Source organism: Thunnus thynnus, chromosome 15, assembly GCF_963924715.1.
Source record: "Thunnus thynnus chromosome 15, fThuThy2.1, whole genome shotgun sequence".
NCBI lineage: Eukaryota > Metazoa > Chordata > Actinopteri > Scombriformes > Scombridae > Thunnus > Thunnus thynnus.
The window spans coordinates 2,691,623-2,712,397 of NC_089531.1; the positions used below are offsets into that span (position 1 = coordinate 2,691,623).

Sequence of the window (20,775 nt, forward strand, 5' to 3'; positions counted from 1 at the left end):
TATACAAGCTTTTAATAAAATAAACTATTTGTGTGTTTACAGTCAGTTGTTTGTGGGCTCATACTGTAGTCGTGGAGTGTTTGGTGTCATATAATGCAGTTTGTTCAGTGACATTTACTGAATGGATTGTGACAAAGAATACATCATGTTTGGTGTTTCTATTACTGAAAGTATTTGTTGAAGCTTCATTGTTCTGAGATTTCAGTGGAATCTGTGGACATTCATGTTTCATGTATCGTGAGTTTGTTTTGTGGGTCGACATCAGTGGAGCTCACTCTGCTGGATGTTGTTGTGGTTTTAATGGTCTGATTGGGCTTCTTCACTGGATTTGTTCACTTTATTTGAGGAAACTTTCAGGATGGTGCAGGGATGGACCATGGACATGGTCCTGTGGTTATTGCTATTATTATTACTAGTCATATCTCTATTATTATTGTTGTTGTTATTGTATTATTGTTGTTATTGTTCTTATTATGCTTCTCTGTGTCTCTCTCCCTCCATCTTTCTTTCTCTGTCAACCCAACCAGTCGAGGCAGATGGCTGCTTGGTTCTGCTTGAGGTTTCCTCCCGTTAAAGGGGAGTTTTTCCTTTCTGCTGTCACCAAGTGCTGCTCATGGAGGAAAAATAAAGAGTACAGTCTAGACCTGCTATATGTGAGAAATGCCTTGAGATAACCTTTCTTATGATTTGGCACAATATAAATAAAATAGAATTGAATTGAGTGTGTGTGTGTGTGTGTGTGTGTGTGTGTGTGTGTGTGTGTGTGTGTGTGTGTGTGTGTGTGTTCAGTGAACTGTATCAGTCTCTGCATTAGGGAGGTTTCTGTACGACACTTTTTCACTGTGTGAACACATACTGACTGTTCATAGAGTGACGACTCTGACAGTAATAAACTCCTGAATTTTCAGCCTGAACTCCACTGATGGTCAGAGTGAAGTCAACTTTATTCCCTGCTCCACTTCCACTGAATCTGGAGGAGATTCCTGTAAATCTGTCTGATGTTCCATAGATGAGAAGTTTAGGAACTTCTCCAGTTTTCTGATGGTACCAGGACAGAAAGTATTGTGGCCCAGTCCAGTGATCAACTTGTCTATTAGCCTTACAGTCAATAGAGACAGTTTGACCAAGCTGCAGTGATTTGGCTGCTGGCTGAGTCAAGACAACATTTTGTCCAACAGACCCTGAGGAGAGAGAAGAAACACTGGACATGAGATGGTGAAACTCAGCTACACTCCAAATGATTTTCACATGACAGAAAAATGATTTTCCTCACCCTGAGTAAAGCAGAGGAGAGTCCAGATGAGGACGGAGATCAAAGTCATGTTTTTGATGAGGAGGATTTCTGTGGCTTCTGTTGTGATGAAGGACAGCTGTCAGTCATCCAGTGTTCAACTCTCAGGACTATAAACTCTCCCAGAGCACTGGAGCATGGTGCTGCTGATGCAAAGTGGCTCTCTATGGAAATGCTCTGACTCCAACAGGGACTTGGATTACTCTGATGATGCTGTTTAATCAATGGATCAATCAGTTTATTAGAATATTGTACAGAATGTATTTTTTATGGTTTCAGCTTTTACTCATATTTTCTTTCAGAATGTCTCATGTTTATTTATATTATTTCTAAAGAAATTAACATCAATTTATCTTTAAAACATGAAATAAATGTACATATTCTGGAAATATCTGTCACTCAGGTGATGTTACTTGTAATTTTACTAACAGAGACTTGTTTTTTTGAGTGAGCCGTGTCTCTCTACAGTGAGAGGTTTTTGTACGACGACTCAGTCAGTTTGTATCACTGTGGTTCACGTTCGGTGGAGGAACCAGACTGGATGTTGGAAGTAAGTTTGTACTCAAATATTACACATAATGTTGACATGTAAAGCTTTAATGTGTTTAAATGTTTGTAGTAGATACAAATATCATCTGTATTGATTTATATCACTTATATTCTCTTCTGTTTTAATCATGATGTAACTCAGACCAGCTTCAATAAACTGGTCTTTACACATTATTGTCAAACTGAAATGTGAACAGCTTGAGAAGAAAAAAGATTAAAGAACAATACTTCTACTTTTAAAATGTTAACAAAAATGAGTATTTAAATTTCCACTTAATAGTTAACTATTATGAAGTTGAATTAAAATTTATTTCAACGATGTAAAAATGAAAAATGTTTTCATATCTCTGATCCTCTTACTGTGATTGGTTTCTTACTGTAAGATAATATTTAGTGTGATTTATATTTTTTGGTGGTGGGAGCTGTGATTATGAAAGTTTCTGATGCTGATTTGTGTTTTCATATTTTCTGTTAACAGGATATAATTGAGATAGATGTGATCCAGTATGAGGCCGAGGTCAAAGGTCATGACCAAGTAATTTCTAACCAAAAGTCTCCGGCCAATCTCTCTCCTCATTGGTCGGTAAATGGGTTGATTATCATTTTAAAACATTGGATCAAATCATAATATGGTAAGAATTGATGGAGAGAAGCTGTGATGGAAAACTTAATTGATTTCCCCCGAGACAATCATTGTCCATAAACTGTTTTCCTTAAATTGTTCTGACATATTTTCATTCATCTTAAAAACTGCAATGTGTAAATTATTTAATCTATTTAATATGTGCGTGTGTGTGTGTGTGTGTGTGTGTGTGTGTGTGTGTTCAGTGAACTGTATCAGTCTCTGCAGTAGCTTCCAGCTGCAGCAGTCAGTTCAGTTTCTGTTCAGTCTGACTGAGGGAGGTTTTTGTACGACGCTTTTTCACTGTGTGAACACAGCCTGACTGTTGATATATTTATAACCCTGACAGTAATAAACTCCTGAATCTTCAGCCTGAACTCCACTGATGGTCAGAGTGTAGTCAGTCCCAGATCCACTTCCACTAAAATGATCTGAAACTCCAGGCTGAAGGCTTGTAGCTCCATAAATCAGGAGTTTAGGAGCTTCTCCAGGTTTCTGAAGGTACCAGCTGAGGTAGCTACTAACACTTGAACTGGTTTTACATCTGATGGAGACAGTCTGTCCCGGAACAACAGACTGAGATCCAGGAGACTGAGTCACAGTGATTTGTCCTGATGAACCTGGAAAACATGAAAAAGAGGAGAAGGGTTATTGAGACAAATCCAGCTTGGAGAAAGATGATCAACATGAAAACAGAAGAGTATCATTTCTTTAACATGGAGAATAGATGGAAGAAGGTAAATGCTGCTTGTTTCAGTGTTTCTCCATCACAGCAGAACATCATTGTGGTGAACCTGCTTGCATCCTGAAGCAAAGTTTTCACAAGAGAGTCTCACCCTGAACAAGGAGCCCCAGGGTGGCCAGCAGTAGAGTCAGTGACATCATCATTGTGCTGCCGGTGTGTCAGTGGCTCTGAAAGGTCTGGACAGCCACTGATCAACACTGGCCTCTTAACGGCTGGGAGCAGAGAGGCAGGACAGATATGCAAACACACAGAGTCAGTGAACTGTAGCTGTCCTCAACATATCATGCTGTTTCCTCCTCACTGCTGGGAGAACTCACTGTAATTTGTAGCCGATACCTCAGATTTTTACATTGTACATACTGTAAATAATTAGATGTAGACATGCTGGTCTACATCATTATATGATCTGACTTCACATGCACTGCTGGGAAAATTCACTGTTCAAATGTCTACATTGTATTTAAATGAATGAACTATAATCACATTATTTTCTTTTAGTGATTTTTGTATTGGGTTGAATACACTGTAATTAATTTGTAGCTGATACATCAGATTTTTACGTTGCACATACTGTAAATAATTGAAGTTTAAAAATCTTCAAGGGGAATGAAAGAATCTAGCTCGGGGCAGTTTACACTACATTTAATTTTAACAGATGAAGAGTATCTGGAGCAAATTCTGCCAAGTTTACTATGTACTTTAGTTTACTAGATTGAAATGAGAGAAGACGTGAGGTAGTTTGGAAACTTTTACAGTTGACTGTAATCATCCAACTTTTTTATACAGAGAACGATGATGAGTGTGAGATGTGTCATAACATAATGTGATGAAGAGGATTTAACAGCTGAGGTGATGATGGGGCAGCATGAAAGAACAGAATGTCTCTGTTTGATAGATTTTACATTTTTGAGTCAAGATGAATCTTGAATGATTAAATATTTGTTTGATTCAGTAAGAGGTTGTTGAGGTGGGAGGTGGACTGTTTGACCTTCAGGAGGAAAACTGATAGAGACACTATGAACATCATAAATCATCTGTGTGTGTGTGTGTGTGTGTGTGTGTGTGTCTGTGTGTGTGTGTGTTCAGTGAACTGTATCAGTCTCTGCAGTAGCTTCCAGCTGCAGCAGTCAGTTCAGTTTCTGTTCAGTCTGACTGAGGGAGGTTTTTGTACGACGCTTTTTCACTGTGTGAACACCCACTGACTGTTGGGATAGTGGAGACTCTGACAGTAATAAACTGCTGCATCTTCAGCCTGAACTCCACTGATGGTCAGAGTGAAGTCAGTTTTTGATCCACTGCCTGAAAAACGATCTGGAATCCCTGATTCTGGAGTGGTAGCACCGTAAATGAGAAGTTTAGGAGCTTCTCCATCTTTCTGTTGGTACCAGGCTAAACAGGGGTCGGAATAAGAACTGCCACAATATCCATAAACATTCTGACTGGTCTTACAGCTGATGGTTGTGGATCCTCCCAGAGCAGAGCTCACTGCTGCAGACTGAGTCACTGTGACCTGGCCTCTGGACTCTGAGGATACAGAGACAAAAACATAAAGCAGCGTCATGGTTTTGATGGTTTTGATGGTTTTGTCGGCTTCATTTCAGAGGGACGGATGTTCATAGAGGAGAGGAGTTTGATTCTCTGGACTTTACCTGTGAAGCAGCAGCAGAGGAGAGTCCAGATGAGGACGGAGATCAAAGTCATGTTTTTGACGAGGAGGATTTCTGTGGCTTCTGTTGTGATGAAGGACAGCTGTCAGTCATCCAGTGTTCAACTCTCAGGACTATAAACTCTCCCAGAGCACTGGAGCATGGTGCTGCTGATGCAAAGTGGCTCTCTATGGAAATGCTCTGACTGATTAACATAATCATCACATTCTCAAGTGATACTTTTTTAATGCTTGCAGTAATGCTGATCATTTTTGTATGTATGAACAATAAAGAAACTTTCATCAAATCATCTGTGTACAAACATATTATTACAATAATAAACTGCTGTCACATGTTACTGTGTTCAATGAATCTACAGATACTGAGTTTGTCTCTGGGTATATTCACAGGGATTTTATCATTTTTTGTCACCATTTTACTCTTAAATTATGGTAGTTTTTAAAGCATGTCAAAGTAAAGGATGAAAGGAGAACATTTTAACAGAAACAGTGAGTCTGTTCTACATGGTGTCCCTCACATGTGGCCTCTCTGTCCTGCTCTGTGCTATATTGTTCTGTATTTCAGCATGAGGATGGAGGAGCAGAGACAGGAAGCTTGTAGGCAGATTGTGGGATTGACTGGTGTAATGCTGTATTGATGCTGATTTATACCTCTGTGTCTGAGTGTCTGTATTTGCACTACCAAATGTTTGTGGTTCATCTGTTGGAGCTCAGAGGATCATAATGTAACTTATGTGCAACTTTTCAAACAATAATCTTCATGTAGCTGCGATTCACAAACTGTAGACACCACGAGAGCTTTGATCAGTCTGCAGCTGCTTCCACATGTTCAGTGTTCTCACTGAATATCTGCTCTTCCAAGTCATGTCACATTTTCTTATAGAGCAAATTTCATACAGAAAGCAACACAATGAGCTTCACAAGGGCAAGAGCAATACAATTATAAATACATAAAATACAAGCATACATATCATCATACATAAAAGCAAGCAAACATATGATTGTATACATGGACGCATAGGTAATTAAAGTACATAATAATTCAGTTAAAACAGGAGCAGAGAGTTGCTCAACCTAGTTAAGCACAACAGTAAACAGAAATGTTTTAAGTCTACTTTTAAAGGAACTAAGTGTTGGGGCATCTCTAATATCACTTGGAAAGTCAGTCCATCTGTATGGAGCATAATAGCTGAATGCAGCTTCTCCTGCTTTAGAGCACTCACATGGAGGACAACAAGGAGACCACTGGCTGATGATGTGAGGCTTCTTGTTGGTTCATATGGCAAAAGAAATTCCTTAATATAATTTGGAGCAGTGCCATTCAGTGCCTTGTAGACGAGTAGGAGGACTTTAAAATCAATTCTAGCATTTACTGGAAGCCAGTGCAAGGAATTAAGAACAGGTGTGATATGTGCACTTTTATTAGTCTCGTCTAAAATACGTGCAGCATCATTCTGTATAAGCTGCAGGCGCTTAACAGTTTTTCGAGAGTCCAGAAAAAATAGTATTGCAATAGTCAAGTCTGCTTGTGACAAATGCATGTACTAGTTCTTCAGTGTCTGAATTTGACAGAAAGCCTCTGATTTTTGAGATATTTTTTTAGGTGATAGAAATCTGATCGTGTGACATTATTGATATGACAGTGAAAGTTAAGCTCAGCATCTATGATAACATCAATGTATCATGTCATGTAGCAGGTGGATGTGACTCCCCTCGTTGAGACCTGCTGATAGACGTAACAGCGGAGCAGAGGAGAGACACTGAGATAGTGATGTAACCGACCTGCACGCTGGTATTTGAAATGTTTTTTTTTTCTTCTCAAAAACAAATACTGTTTAAAATATTTGTATGGAACAAATATTCGTGAAAAACAAACAAAAAAAAGAGCAATATTTGTGCTTTGCTGAATAACGTATTTGTATTTGGGCCCAACCCTAGCAGGTAGTCATTATATGATCTGACTTCACATGCACTGCTGGGAAAATTCACTGGTCAAATGTCCACAACATTGTATTTAAAGTAATGAATTATAATCACATTATTTTCTTTTAGTGATTTTTGTATTGGGTTGAATACACTGTAATTAATTTGTAGCTGTTACATCAGATTTTTACGTTGCACATACTGTAAATAATTGAAGTTTAAAAATCTTCAAGGGGAATGAAAGAATCTAGCTCGGGGCAGTTTACACTTCATTTAATTTTAACAGATGAAGAGTATCTGGAGCAAATTCTGCCAAGTTTACTATGTACTTTAGTTTACTAGATTGAAATGAGAGAAGACGTGAAGTAGTTTGGAAGCTTTTACAGTTGACTTTTATGAGTGAACATCATGAGATGATTATTCTATCTTGTCAGTTATGAAGTTCATCCAACTTTTTTATACAGAGAAAGATGATGATCGTGAAACTTGAAACTAATGTGATGAAGAGGATTTAACAGCTGAGGTGATGATGGGGCAGCATGAAAGAACAGAATGTCTCTGTTTGATAGATTTTACATTTTTGAGTCAAGATGAATCTTGAATGATTAAATATTTGTTTGACTCAGTAAGAGGTTGTTGAGGTGGGAGGTGGACTGTTTGACCTTCAGGAGGAAAACTGATAGAGACACTATGAACATCATAAACCATCTGTGTGTGTGTGTGTGTGTGTGTGTGTGTGTGTGTCTGTGTGTGTGTGTGTGTGTGTGTGTGTGTGTGTGTGTGTTCAGTGAACTGTATCAGTCTCTGCAGTAGCTTCCAGCTGCAACAGTCAGTTCAGTTTCTGTTCAGTCTGACTGAGGGAGGTTTTTGTACAACGCTTTTTCACTGTGTGAACACAAGCTGACTGTTGATATAGTGTGCACTCTGACAGTAATAAACTGCTGCATCTTCAGCCTGAACTCCACTGATGGTCAGAGTGAAGTCAGAGTCTGATCCACTGCCTGAAAAACGTTCAGGAATCCCTGATTCTGGAGTGGTAGCATCGTAAATGAGAAGTTTAGGAGTTTCTCCATCTTTCTGTTGGTACCAGGCTAAAGTGGTGGAACCAAAAACATCCTGACTGACCCTACAGTTGATGGTTGCAGAGCCTCCCAGAGCAGATCTCACTGCTGCAGACTGAGTCACTGTATACTGGCCTCTGGACTCTGAGGATACAGAGACAAAAACATAAAGCAGCGTCATGGTTTTGATGGTTTTGATGGTTTTGTCGGCTTCATTTCAGAGGGACAGATGTTCATAGAGTAGAGGAGTTTGATTCTCTGGACTTTACCTGTGAAGCAGCAGCAGAGGAGAGTCCAGATGAGGACGGAGATCAAAGTCATGTTTTTGATGAGGAGGATTTCTGTGGCTTCTGTTGTGATGAAGGACAGCTGTCAGTCATCCAGTGTTCAACTCTCAGGACTATAAACTCTCCCAGAGCACTGGAGCATGGTGCTGCTGATGCAAAGTGGCTCTCTATGGAAATGCTCTGACTGACTCCAACAGGGACTTGGATTACTCTGATGATGCTGCTTAATCAATGGATCAATCAATTTGCCAAAGCATTGATTAATTATTAAAGTGCACAGCTGTTTATTTGAAGACAATATAATTCCGTTCTCAGGGTCTGAATTAAAGAAAATATCCTTGATTAATTTAACGTAGTGATTATATAATTTCATCTGAAGAAATCTACCAGACATTTATTTAGTGAGTGTTTTATCTGGAAACATTTCATGTGTTTAACTCAATCTTCCTCTCAGAGCAATGAATTTAATGACATGTCACATCCTCATTATAACCAGTGAATACCATAATATCACTGTAGCTGATTTAACCTCATGTTGTATTAATAGGATTAATTTTGTGAGTTGGAAAAAGTATTTTAGTGCTTAAAATATTTGTCATTAGTGAAGTCTTTCTGTTTTCATAGTCCAGTAGTGATGCCTGTGTAAATGAGGAGATTAAACACAAACTGTTTCTTTAACGTTTTGGCTTCAACTTAAAAATATGGATGCTCAAATAAAAGTATTTCTGCCTTTCTGTAATGCAAAATATTTACTTCTTTAACATTGATGTTTAAGTTTTTGAGTAAATTAAAGTAGTTGAAGAGTTGTTTGCTTGGAACCTTTTATCTTTAGTACTGAAACCTGTCTGTTGCCATGGTTCATCAGTGATGCCTGTCTGTTGCCATGGTTACTGAGCTCAGAGAGGGAAGTGAAACACTGAAGACCAGTTTTATCCAGTCTGAGGAAGACCAACAGAACCAGCAGCCTCCTCTGCTGCAACCAACAGGGTGGAGTTTATTTTCTCTTTGCATGAACTTTCTTCATGTTGTCTCTCTGTCTCCTCCTCCAGTGGGTCGAGTCACCCCCACCCTGACGGTGCTGCCCCCCTCCAGCGAGGAGCTGCAGCAGGGGGAGGCCACGCTCGTGTGTCTGGCCAACAAGGGCTACCCCTCAGACTGGAGTCTGGCCTGGAAGGTGGACGGCAGCAGCAGCAGCTTGGAGCAGAGCAGGAGCCCCGGGGTGCTGCAGAATGATGGCCGCTACAGCTGGAGCAGCACCCTGAGGCTCCCTGCAGACCAGTGGAGGAAGGTGGGCTCTGTGACCTGTGAGGCCACCCAGGGCTCCCAGACTCCAGTCTCAGAGACACTGAGGAGAGACCAGTGTTCCCAGTCCTGACCTGACTCACTGCTACTGCTTTTACTCTGCTACTGCTCTCACTCTGATCTCTGCAACTATCTCTCTCTTTTATTTCACATGTTTCAGTCACAATATTTACTTGCTTGTTGTAATGTTTCAATATAATTTCAGTATTTCCAGACAATAAAGATCTGTTCATCAAATCACTTGTTTTCATCTTTATTATTATAAAAGTGTCTTAATTATTTTCTCTTAATGGTAACAATAATGATATTAAATCCTGATAAAAACTGAGTTATAAATGTTTCAACTGCTCTATGAAGACTTCAGAAGGAAAATGTAAGATCACATAATGTATTGATTCATATACTGTATATTAGGAAAGTATTTACACTCAAACAACACTCTTAGATATTATGTGATTAATGCTACACAGTCATGGTGGTAGTAAGTCTATAATTTCTTTTCATAGTTTACAGTAAAGTGATAATAATTGTAGAAAATGCTTTGCTGGAGTCACTTCAGATTTGTCAGTAATAATTAGTAATTGAGTAATTTTAATAAAAGATCCTCCAATCATCTTATGTTACTGAAGTGTGTCAGTGCAAAGAGTCTAATATTTTTATTTTTCAGATGTATTAAAAGCATATACATAATCTTTTAAACAAATTCACAAAACCCTCAGAAATATGTTCTAATTCTGAAATAAAAAGCAAAATATCATCAGCATAAAGAGATATAAAATGAGTGTGATCTGACATTTTAACCCTGGACATTTTTACAAACTGCTTCTGCTGAAGAGCTGAAACACAAAGACAAATGAAAGAGATGAAAAAGGGAAAGAATTCAAGTATTAATTAATTTCATAATCAATTAAATGTGTTTTGGTTTATATTATAAATACTTGCTGCTGGAATAAAAACATGCAAAATGACAAATATATGTCACATGACATGATTAGTAATTTTACAACACAAATGATAGTAAATTTTATCATGATAACATTTTGTAATTTATTTCTAAAACATTCTATGTTTGAGTATCTATGAAAAATGGTAAGAGATTAAATAAATAAATAATAATAGTTTTAGTGTTCATGTATTGTAATCAGTAGATTAAACTTATTAAAGAATTGAAATCATACTTCAACAGAGGTTAGATTTGATGTTCAGCCAAATGTTTTATATTCTGTATTAATGAAAGTATTAAAATAAATCTTTTTTCTTGTTAAATACAGAATATTTAGTGTTAAAATGTTCAAATTAAAAGATTAAAACCTCTGTTGTTTTAATTTGAGTGCAGCTGTTGAGTCAGATCAGTTCCTCTTCAGCTGAGGGAGGTTTTTGTACGACGTTGTTTCACTGTGTGAACGGGGTGCTGTAATCCTGCTGACAGTAATAAACTCCTGAATCTTCAGCCTGAACTCCACTGATGGTCAGAGTGAAGTCAGTCCCAGATCCACTTCCACTAAAACGATCTGAAACTCCAGGCTGACGGTTTGTAGCTAAATAAATCAGGAGTTTAGGAGCTTCTCCAGGTTTCTGAAGGTACCAGCTGAGTTCAGTACCAACAGTTGAACTGGTTTTACATCTGATGGAGACAGTCTGTCCTGGAACAACAGACTGAGATCCAGGAGACTGAGTCAGGATTTTTTGTCCTGATGAACCTGGAAAACATGAAAAAGAGGAGAAGGGTTACTGAGACAAATCCAGCTTGGAGAAAGATGATCAACATGAAAACAGAAGAGTATCATTTCTTTAACATGGAGAATAGATGGAAGAAGGTAAATGCTGCTTGTTTCAGTGTTTCTCCATCACAGCAGGACATCATTGTGATGAACCTGGTTGCATCCTGAAGCAAAGTTTTCACAAGAGAGTCTCACCCTGAACAAGGAGCCCAAGGGTGGCCAGCAGTAGAGTCAGTGACATCATCATCGTGCTGCCGGCGTGTCAGTGGCTCTGAAAGGTCTGGACAGCCACTGATCAACACTGGCCTCTTAACGGCTGGGAGCAGAGAGGCAGGACAGATATGCAAACACACAGAGTCAGTCAACTGTAGCTGTCCTCAACATATCATGCTGTTTCCTCCTCACTGCTGGGAGAACTCAACATTTACATCATCCATAACATAAAGGAGTGACAATCTGAGGGAGAGAATTTCATTAAGCAGTTAGAAAGACTGATGTGAAATGTGTAAAGGAAGAATTTTGAGGCTAATTTCACAGAATTGTTTTTTTAACATGGTTGATATTTTGTTTTTCTCAAGTGCAGAATGTGCAACTAGTGATGTGAAAGGCCTCAAATCCAGAGTTTTACAGATATATGGAGGTGTTTCTTCATTAAATGTGTTTGATTTCTTAAATGTGTATTCTATTGAATACACATTTATTTAAGATATGTATCATTTCTTTATGTCCTTTGAGAATATAACTTCTCATCCATATTATTTTCAAACATATTGGAATGATGTGTTTGATACTCCTCTTCCTTGGTTAAACATTTTTAGATGTATTTACTCGTCATCTTGCTCTACTTATTTATGGGCCTTTCAGTTAAAAATGTTTTATAAGATGTTACCAACAAGCAAAATGTTTAAGATATGGAGAATGACTGAGGATAATATCTGTAGATTTTGTGGTGATGAGGAGGAGGATATTATGTGTTTATTTTGGTATTGTCCAGTGGTTTCATCCTTTTGGCAGCAGGTGGCAAATTGGTTATCTGAACAAGCAATCCTTTTACCTTTATCCCCTCTCAATATTATTTGGGGTTATCAAGATGATAAAAATATGTTATTGAATATTATTGTGTTGCTTGGCAAGCTTTATATATTTGATTCTCCAAAAAAACTGGTTTTGAGTTCCTTCATATTACATTTAAAAATTAATATTTGCAGGAAAAGATCATTATTAAATAATAATATATTATTATTAAAGGCAGAGCAAAAAGCTCAGACATAAATAAATGGGAGATCTTGACAATATCAAAAACTTGGGATACAGAACTATGATTATTCTATGTTATCATAAATTAACATGATCTCTTTTTTATTTAGTTCCTTCTATAAAATGATGTGTTTAACTTAAATTGCTGTATAAGTGAATGTTTTTGAACCACAATCATATATAGTGCTTGACATGTGTGTACATATATGTATGTTTGTATGTGTGTATATATATGTATATATGTGGTATGTCTGTTGTTTTTGTGTGTGTGTGAGTATTGAATATGTGTTTCATGTTTGTGTAAAATAAAACAAGAAAAAAAAGATCTAATGCAAATTTAAAAATAGGAGTGAGAATAGTTAGAACACTTCTTATAACTTCTGATCTGATTAGTAACTGAAAGAAGGAAAAATTAGGATTTTGTGATGTTTGGTTGGATGTCATCAGCATACAAGCTGATTTTTTTAATGGTGTGAATGAAATGATGCCTGAGATGCCAGCCCGTTCTCACTCACAACTTGTCACATATTGAAGCTTGGTCAGGACCCTGTACTGTCACATTTTAACGCACTGGGTACCCCTTTAGTGTCGTTTTTCAACGTGCAGGGTAGTCCGATAGACTTCTGTTGAACTCCCACAACGTCTGAAATAAACGCCATGAGACCAATGACATCTATATAAGGTGACAAATTTCAGCCTGGTCGCCAGAATAAAACGTTGGCATTGTATGTTTGTGCAAACCACAGATACGTTGAATATCTACATTTTAACACCTGTAATACAGAGCATATTAACATTTCAACAATACGTTTCATATCAACATTTCTGAAGTGATGTACTTCACATGACATCTATATAAGCTGACTTTCTTATTAGGAGGTGGAGGGGTTGTAACATTGTTGGCAGAAAGTTGGAAATCATCACAGAGCACGGTTCCTTGCCGTTTTTATTTTATTTTTTATTTTAACTCAAATCATGACCTTTCCCTAACCCTAACCAAGTGGTTTTATGTGACGAGTTGGAGTGAGAACGTGTTGGAGATGCTGATGCATTTCCTAACGGAAGAAACCAGGAGTCCAAAAAAATCTAAAGAGAAGAGAAACAAGTCCTCCATGTCTAATAAACATTTGTAATTATATTTGTGTTGATATATATTTACATTTATGATGGAAGATAGTGAACGATCTGTATATACTTGTTAAAGAACTACTAGTGTGTGTGTATGTGTGTGTGTGTGTGTGTGTGTGTGTTCAGTGAACTGTATCAGTCTCTGCAGTAGCTTCCAGCTGCAGCAGTCAGTTCAGTTTCTGTTCAGTCTGACTGAGGGAGGTTTTTGTACGACGCTTTTTCACTGTGTGAACACCCACTGACTGTTGATATAGTGTGCACTCTGACAGTAATAAACTGCTGAATCTTCAGCCTGAACTCCACTGATGGTCAGAGTGAAGTCAGTTTTTGATCCACTGCCTGAAAAACGGTCTGGAATCCCTGATTCTGGAGTGGTAGCATCGTAAATGAGGAGTTTAGGAGCTTCTCCGTCTTTTTGTTGGTACCAGGCAAAACAGGGGTCAGATAAAGCACTGCCACAATCTTCATCAACCTCACGACTGACCCTACAGCTGATGGTTGTGGATCCTCCCAGAGCAGATGTCACTGCTGCAGGCTGAGTCACTGTGACCTGGCCTCTGGACTCTGAGGATACAGAGACAAAATCGTAAAGCAGCGTCATGGTTTTGATGGTTTTGATGGTTTTGTCGGCTTCATTTCAGAGGGACGGATGTTGATAGAGGAGAGGAGTTTGATTCTCTGGACTTTACCTGTGAAGCAGCAGCAGAGGAGAGTCCAGATGAGGACGGAGATCAAAGTCATGTTTTTGATGAGGAGGATTTCTGTGGCTTCTGTTGTGATGAAGGACAGCTGTCAGTCATCCAGTGTTCAAGTCTCAGGACTATAAACTCTCCCAGAGCACTGGAGCATGGTGCTGCTGATGCAAAGTGGCTCTCTATGGAAATGCTCTGACTGACTAACATAATCATCACATTCTCAAGTGATACTTTTTTAATGCTTGCAGTAATGCTGATCATTTTTGTATGTATGAACAATAAAGAAACTTTCATCAAATCATCTGTGTACAAACATATTATTACAATAATAAACTGCTGTCACATGTTACTGTGTTCAATGAATCTACAGATACTGAGTTTGTCTCTGGGTATATTCACAGGGATTTTATCATTTTTTGTCACCATTTTACTCTTAAATTATGGTAGTTTTTAAAGCATGTCAAAGTAAAGGATGAAAGGAGAACATTTTAACAGAAACAGTGAGTCTGTTCTACATGGTGTCTCTCACTTGTGTCCTCTCTGTCCTGCTCTGTACCATATTGTTCTGTATTTCAGCATGGGGATGGAGGAGCAGAGACAGGAAGCTTGTAGGCAGATTGTGGGATTGACTGGTGTAATGCTGTATTGATGCTGATTTATACCTCTGTGTCTGAGTGTCTGTATTTGCACTACCAAATGTTTGTGGTTCATCTGTTGGAGCTCAGAGGATCATAATGTAACTTATGTGCAACTTTTCAAACAATAATCTTCATGTAGCTGCGATTCACAAACTGTAGACACCACGAGAGCTTTGATCAGTCTGCAGCTGCTTCCACGTGTTCAGTGTTCTCACTGAATATCTGCTCTTCCAAGTCATGTCACATTTTCTTATAGAGCAAATTTCATACAGAAAGCAACACAATGAGTTTCACAAGGGCAAGAGCAATACAATTATAAATACATAAAATACAAGCATACATATCATCATACATAAAAGCAAGCAAATATATGATTGTATACATGGATGCATAGGTAATTAAAGTACATAATAATTCAGTTAAAACAGGAGCAGAGAGTTGCTCAACCTAGTTAAGCACAACAGTAAACAGAAATGTTTTAGGTCTACTTTTAAAGGAACTAAGTGTTGGGGCATCTCTAATATCACTTGGAAAGTCAGTCCATCTGTATGGAGCATAATAGCTGAATGCAGCTTCTCCTGCTTTAGAGCACTCACATAGAAGACAACAAGGAGACCACTGGCTGATGATGTGAGGCTTCTTGTTGGTTCATATGGCAAAAGCAATTCCTTAATATAATTTGGAGCAGTGCCATTCAGTGCCTTGTAGACGAGTAGGAGGACTTTAAAATCAATTCTAGCATTTACTGGAAGCCAGTGCAAGGAATTAAGAACAGGTGTGATATGTGCACTTTTATTAGTCTCGTCTAAAATACGTGCAGCATCACTCCGTATAAGCTGCAGGCGCTTAACAGTTTTTCGAGAGTCCAGAAAAAATAGTATTGCAATAGTCAAGTCTGCTTGTGACAAATGCATGTACTAGTTCTTCAGTGTCTGAATTTGACAGAAAGCCTCTGATTTTTGAGATATTTTTTGAGGTGATAGAAATCTGATCTTGAGACATTATTGATATGACAGTGAAAGTTAAGCTCAGCATCTATGATAACATCAATGTATCATGTCATGTAGCAGGTGGATGTGACTCCCCTCGTTGAGACCTGCTGATAGACGTAACAGCGGAGCAGAGGAGAGACACTGAGATAGTGATGTAACCAACCTGCACGCTGGTATTTGACATGTTTTTGTTTTCCTCTCAAAAACAAATACTGTTTAAAATATTTGTATGAAACAAATATTCGTAAAAAACAAACAAAAAAAACCCAAAACAATATTTGTGCTTTGCTGAATAACGTATTTGTATTTGGGCCCAACCCCAGCAGGTAGTCATTATATGATCTGACTTCACATGCACTGCTGGGAAAATTCACTGGTCAAATGTCTACATTGTATTTAAATGAATGAACTATAATCACATTATTTTCTTTTAGTGATTTTTGTATTGGGTTGAATACACTGTAATTAATTTGTAGCTGAAACATCAGATTTTTAAGTTGCACATACTGTAAATAATTGAAGTTTAAAAATCTTCAAGGGGAATGAAAGAATCTAGCTCGGGGCAGTTTACACTTCATTTAATTTTAACAGATGAAGAGTATCTGGAGCAAATTCTGCCAAGTTTACTATGTACTTTAGTTTACTAGATTGAAATGAGAGAAGACGTGAGGTAGTTTGGAAACTTTTACAGTTGACTTTTATGAGTGAACATCATGAGATGATTATTCTATCTTGTCAGTTATGAAGTTCATCCAACTTTTTTATACAAAGAAAGATGATGAGTGTGAGATGTGTCATAACATAATGTGATGAAGAGGATTTAACAGCTGAGGTGATGATGGGGCAGCATGAAAGAACAGAATGTATCTGTTTGATAGATTTTACATTTTTGAGTCAAGATGAATCTTGAATGACTAAATATTTGTTTGATTCAGTAAGAGGTTGTTGAGGTGGGAGGTGGACTGTTTGACCTTCAGGAGGAAAACTAATAGAGACACTATGAACATCATAAACCATCTGTGTGTGTGTGTGTGTGTGTGTGTGTGTGTGTGTGTGTGGTGTGTGTGTGTGTGTGTTCAGTGAACTGTATCAGTCTCTGCAGTAGCTTCCAGCTGCAACAGTCAGTTCAGTTTCTGTTCAGTCTGACTGAGGGAGGTTTTTGTACAACGCTTTTTCACTGTGTGAACACAAGCTGACTGTTGATATTGTGATAACTCTGACAGTAATAAACTCCTGCATCTTCAGCCTGAACTCCACTGATGGTCAGAGTGAAGTCAGAGTTTGATCCACTGCCTGAAAAACGATCTGGAATCCCTGATTCTGGAGTGGTAGCCCAATAAATGAGGAGTTTAGGAGCTTCTCCATCTTTCTGTTGGTACCAGGCTAATATGTAGTCAGAGCCATCATAGTGCACAGCAGGATTAGTTTTACAGCTGATGGTTGTGGATCCTCCCAGAGCAGATCTCACTGCTGCAGGCTGAGTCACTGTGACCTGGCCTCTGGACTCTGAGGATACAGAGACAAAAACATAAAGCAGCGTCATGGTTTTGATGGTTTTGATGGTTTTGTGGGCTTCATGTCAGAGGGACAGATGTTCATAGAGGAGAGGAGTTTGATTCTCTGGACTTTACCTGTGAAGCAGCAGCAGAGGAGAGTCCAGATGAGGACGGAGATCAAAGTCATGTTTTTGATGAGGAGGATTTCTGTGGCTTCTGTTGTGATGAAGGACAGCTGTCAGTCATCCAGTGTTCAACTCTCAGGACTATAAACTCTCCCAGAGCACTGGAGCATGGTGCTGCTGATGCAAAGTGGCTCTCTATGGAAATGCTCAGACTGACTCCAACAGGGACTTGGATTACTCTGATGATGCTGCTTAATCAATGGATCAATCAGTTTACCAGAGTATTGATTAACTATGTGTCAGTGATCATTTTCTGTGTTTCATTTATGTTCTGTGAACAGATTGTCTTCAGAAATGTCTGTTTTGATTCATTTTACATCTACAACACTCAGTTTTAATTCAAGACATAATTTAAAATATAGTAAACATGAAACAAAATGATTAATTTTAGAATAAGAATATAAATTATTGGCCTACTGTTATATATTTTCATATCATCCAGTTGTGTTTGACAGACTGAGACTGTTTTTGTAGAGTTTGTTGTGTTCAAAGTCAGAGAGCCGTGTCTCTCTACAGTGAGAGGTTTTTGTACGATGACTCAGTCAGTTTGTATCACTGTGGTACACGTTCGGTGGAGGAACCAGACTGGATGTTGGAAGTAAGTTAAACTTTTAAAGTATTTTATTAAATCCTGAGTGACATTTAGTTTTTTGCACATATGTTTTCTCTAGAAATTGAAATTTCTGATTTTATATCTGAATTTCTAATTTTTGACCAACAGTTGTCCACCAGCAACAAAAATAAGAGTTTTATGTTTGAAATTTAAATGATGAATCAATATATTCTAAGTGTTTGGTCCACAGTAGAAATCGTGTAATGTTTTAGATTCAGGCTGAAATTTGAGGACTTGTAGTTTTAGTTTAATGTGACAAAGTCAGAGAGCCGTGTCTCTCTACAGTGAGAGGTTTTTGTACGACGACTCAGTCAGTTTGTATCACTGTGGTGGACTTTTGGTGGAGGAACCAGACTGGATGTTGGAAGTAAGTTTCTGCTCAAATATTAAATATCGAATCATCAGTTAAGTTTATAATTTCTGTGTCTGAACATTTGTAGTCGATATAAGTTTCCACTGAGCTGATCTAAAACACTTTAAAGTCTCAATTTTATTGTTCATTTCTCCTCTTTAACCTTGAAGTTGAACTCAAAGCAGCTTTACTGAACTTTTCTTTACATGTTCCAGTTAGTTTGTTAAATGTGAACAGCAGAAAAATTAAGGAACAACAATCCTACTTTAAACATGTTTTTAAATTTTAATCTTTAAATCTCCAATTTGAGTGAAAGTTGAGTTAAATTTATTCTGAACAGTGTGGGTGATGATAAAAAATGCTGAACGTCTCTCATCATTTAAAATGACAGAAATTGTCTTTTAACGTCAGTTTGAAATATGTCTTTGTTCTTAAAGATATTTGTTTCTTTAATATGTCTCAACATGTTGTGTATATTACGGCTGTCTGTTAGTTTTTGCTCATAATGTCCTTCAACACTGAATCTGATTAACTGTTGCTCTTTTGATAGTTTTGTCAGTAAATTTGTTGGTATAAATTCTAAAATTAAATCAAGGATGTCTAAGATATATTTACAAACTTTATATCTTTATTTTCAGTAACTAGTGTAAAATAAAATGCAGTTAAGAGTCATATGAGGACTCTTTCTGTGCTGATCTGCATGAGAGGTTTCTTAAAGGGAAGTGAAACAATGTGTGAGTGAGTGACTGGTGGAGCAGAAAAAACATCTGACAGAAACTCCTTAAAGGGGAAAATCCACTCTCACACAGTAAAGGTGTCCAAGTGTCTGGTGTTTGATTGACAGCTGTGTGGTCCCTGTCCTCTAATGTGATTGGTGTCTCCTAGGTGATGTCCGTCCCACCCTGACAGTGCTGCCCCCCTCCAGCGAGGAGCTGCAGCAGGGGAAGGCCACGCTCATGTGTCTGGCCAACGATGGCTTCCCCTCAGACTGGAGTCTGGCCTGGAAGGTGGACGGCAGCAGCAGCAGCAGCTTGGAGCAGAGCAGGAGCCCCGGGGTGCTGCAGAAGGACGGCCGCTACAGCTGGAGCAGCACCCTGAGGCTCCCTGCAGACCAGTGGAGGAAGGTGGTCTCTGTGACCTGTGAGGCCACCCAGGGCTCCCAGACTCCAGTCTCAGAGACACTGAGGAGAGACCAGTGTTCCCAGTCCTGACCTGACTCACTGCTACTGCTTTTACTCTGCTACTGCTCTCACTCTGATCTCTGCAACTATCTCTCTCTTTTATTTCACATGTTTCAGTAACAATATTTACTTGCTTGTTGTAATGTTTCAATATAATTTCAGTATTTCCAGACAATAAAGATCTGTTCATCAAATCACTTGTTTTCATCTTTATTATTATAAATGTGTCTTAATTATTTTCTCTTAATGGTAACAGTAATGATATTAAATCCTGATAAAAACTGAGTTATAAATGTTTCAACTGCTCTATGAAGACTTCAGAAGGAAAATGTAAGATCACATAATGTATTGATTCATATACTGTATATTAGGAAAGTATTTACACTCAAACAACACTCATAGATATTATGTGATTAATGCTACACAGTCATGGTGGTAGTAAGTCCATAATTTGTTTTCATAGTTTACAGTAAAGTCATAATAATTGTAGAAAATGCTTTGCTGGAGTCACTTCAGATTTGTCTATAATAATTAGTAATTGAGTAATTTTAATGAAAAGTCCTCCGATCATCTTATGTTACTGAAGTGTGTCAGTGCAAAGAGTCTAATATTTTTTTCAAATGTATTAAAAGAATATACATAATCTTTTAAACAAATTCACAAAACCCTCAGAAATATGTTCTAATTCTGAAATAAAAAGCAAAATATCATCAGCATAAAGAGATATAAAATGAGTGTGATCTGACATTTTAACCCTGGACATTTTTACAAACTGCTTCTGCTGAAGAGCTGAAACACAAAGACAAATGAAAGAGATGAAAAAGGGAAAGAATTCAAGTCTTAATTAATTCCATAATCAATTAAATGTTTTTTGGTTTATATTATAAATACTTGCTGCTGGAATAAAACCATGCAAAATGACAAATATATGTCACATGACATGATTAGTAATTTTATAACACAAATGATAATAAATATTATCATGATAACATTTTGTAATTTATGTCTAAAAACATTGTATGTTTTAGTATCTATGAAAAATAGTAAGAGATCAAATAAATCAATAATAGT

The 20,775-nt window shown here is 37.8% G+C and overlaps 4 gene segments (V, D, J or C); 2 read left to right on the top strand and 2 right to left on the bottom strand.

The window, feature by feature from the left end:
- The first annotated feature begins 1,799 nt into the window (after positions 1–1,799).
- Positions 1,800–9,619, top strand: LOC137199088 (Ig kappa-b4 chain C region-like). The segment is given in 2 exon segments: positions 1,800–1,841; positions 9,194–9,619. Coding segments are annotated over 2 exon segments (327 nt in total).
- LOC137199082 (Ig kappa chain V region K-25-like) lies at positions 4,370–4,978 on the bottom strand. The segment is given in 2 exon segments: positions 4,370–4,731; positions 4,857–4,978. Coding segments are annotated over 2 exon segments (396 nt in total).
- A 1,119-nt stretch (positions 9,620–10,738) lies between the features above and the next one.
- On the bottom strand, positions 10,739–11,422 carry LOC137199084 (Ig kappa chain V region 3368-like). The segment is given in 2 exon segments: positions 10,739–11,146; positions 11,363–11,422. Coding segments are annotated over 2 exon segments (360 nt in total).
- Positions 11,423–17,418: 5,996 nt separating this feature from the next.
- Positions 17,419–19,847, top strand: LOC137198566 (Ig kappa-b4 chain C region-like). The segment is given in 3 exon segments: positions 17,419–17,444; positions 18,101–18,156; positions 19,409–19,847. Coding segments are annotated over 3 exon segments (408 nt in total).
- The last annotated feature ends 928 nt before the right edge of the window (positions 19,848–20,775 follow it).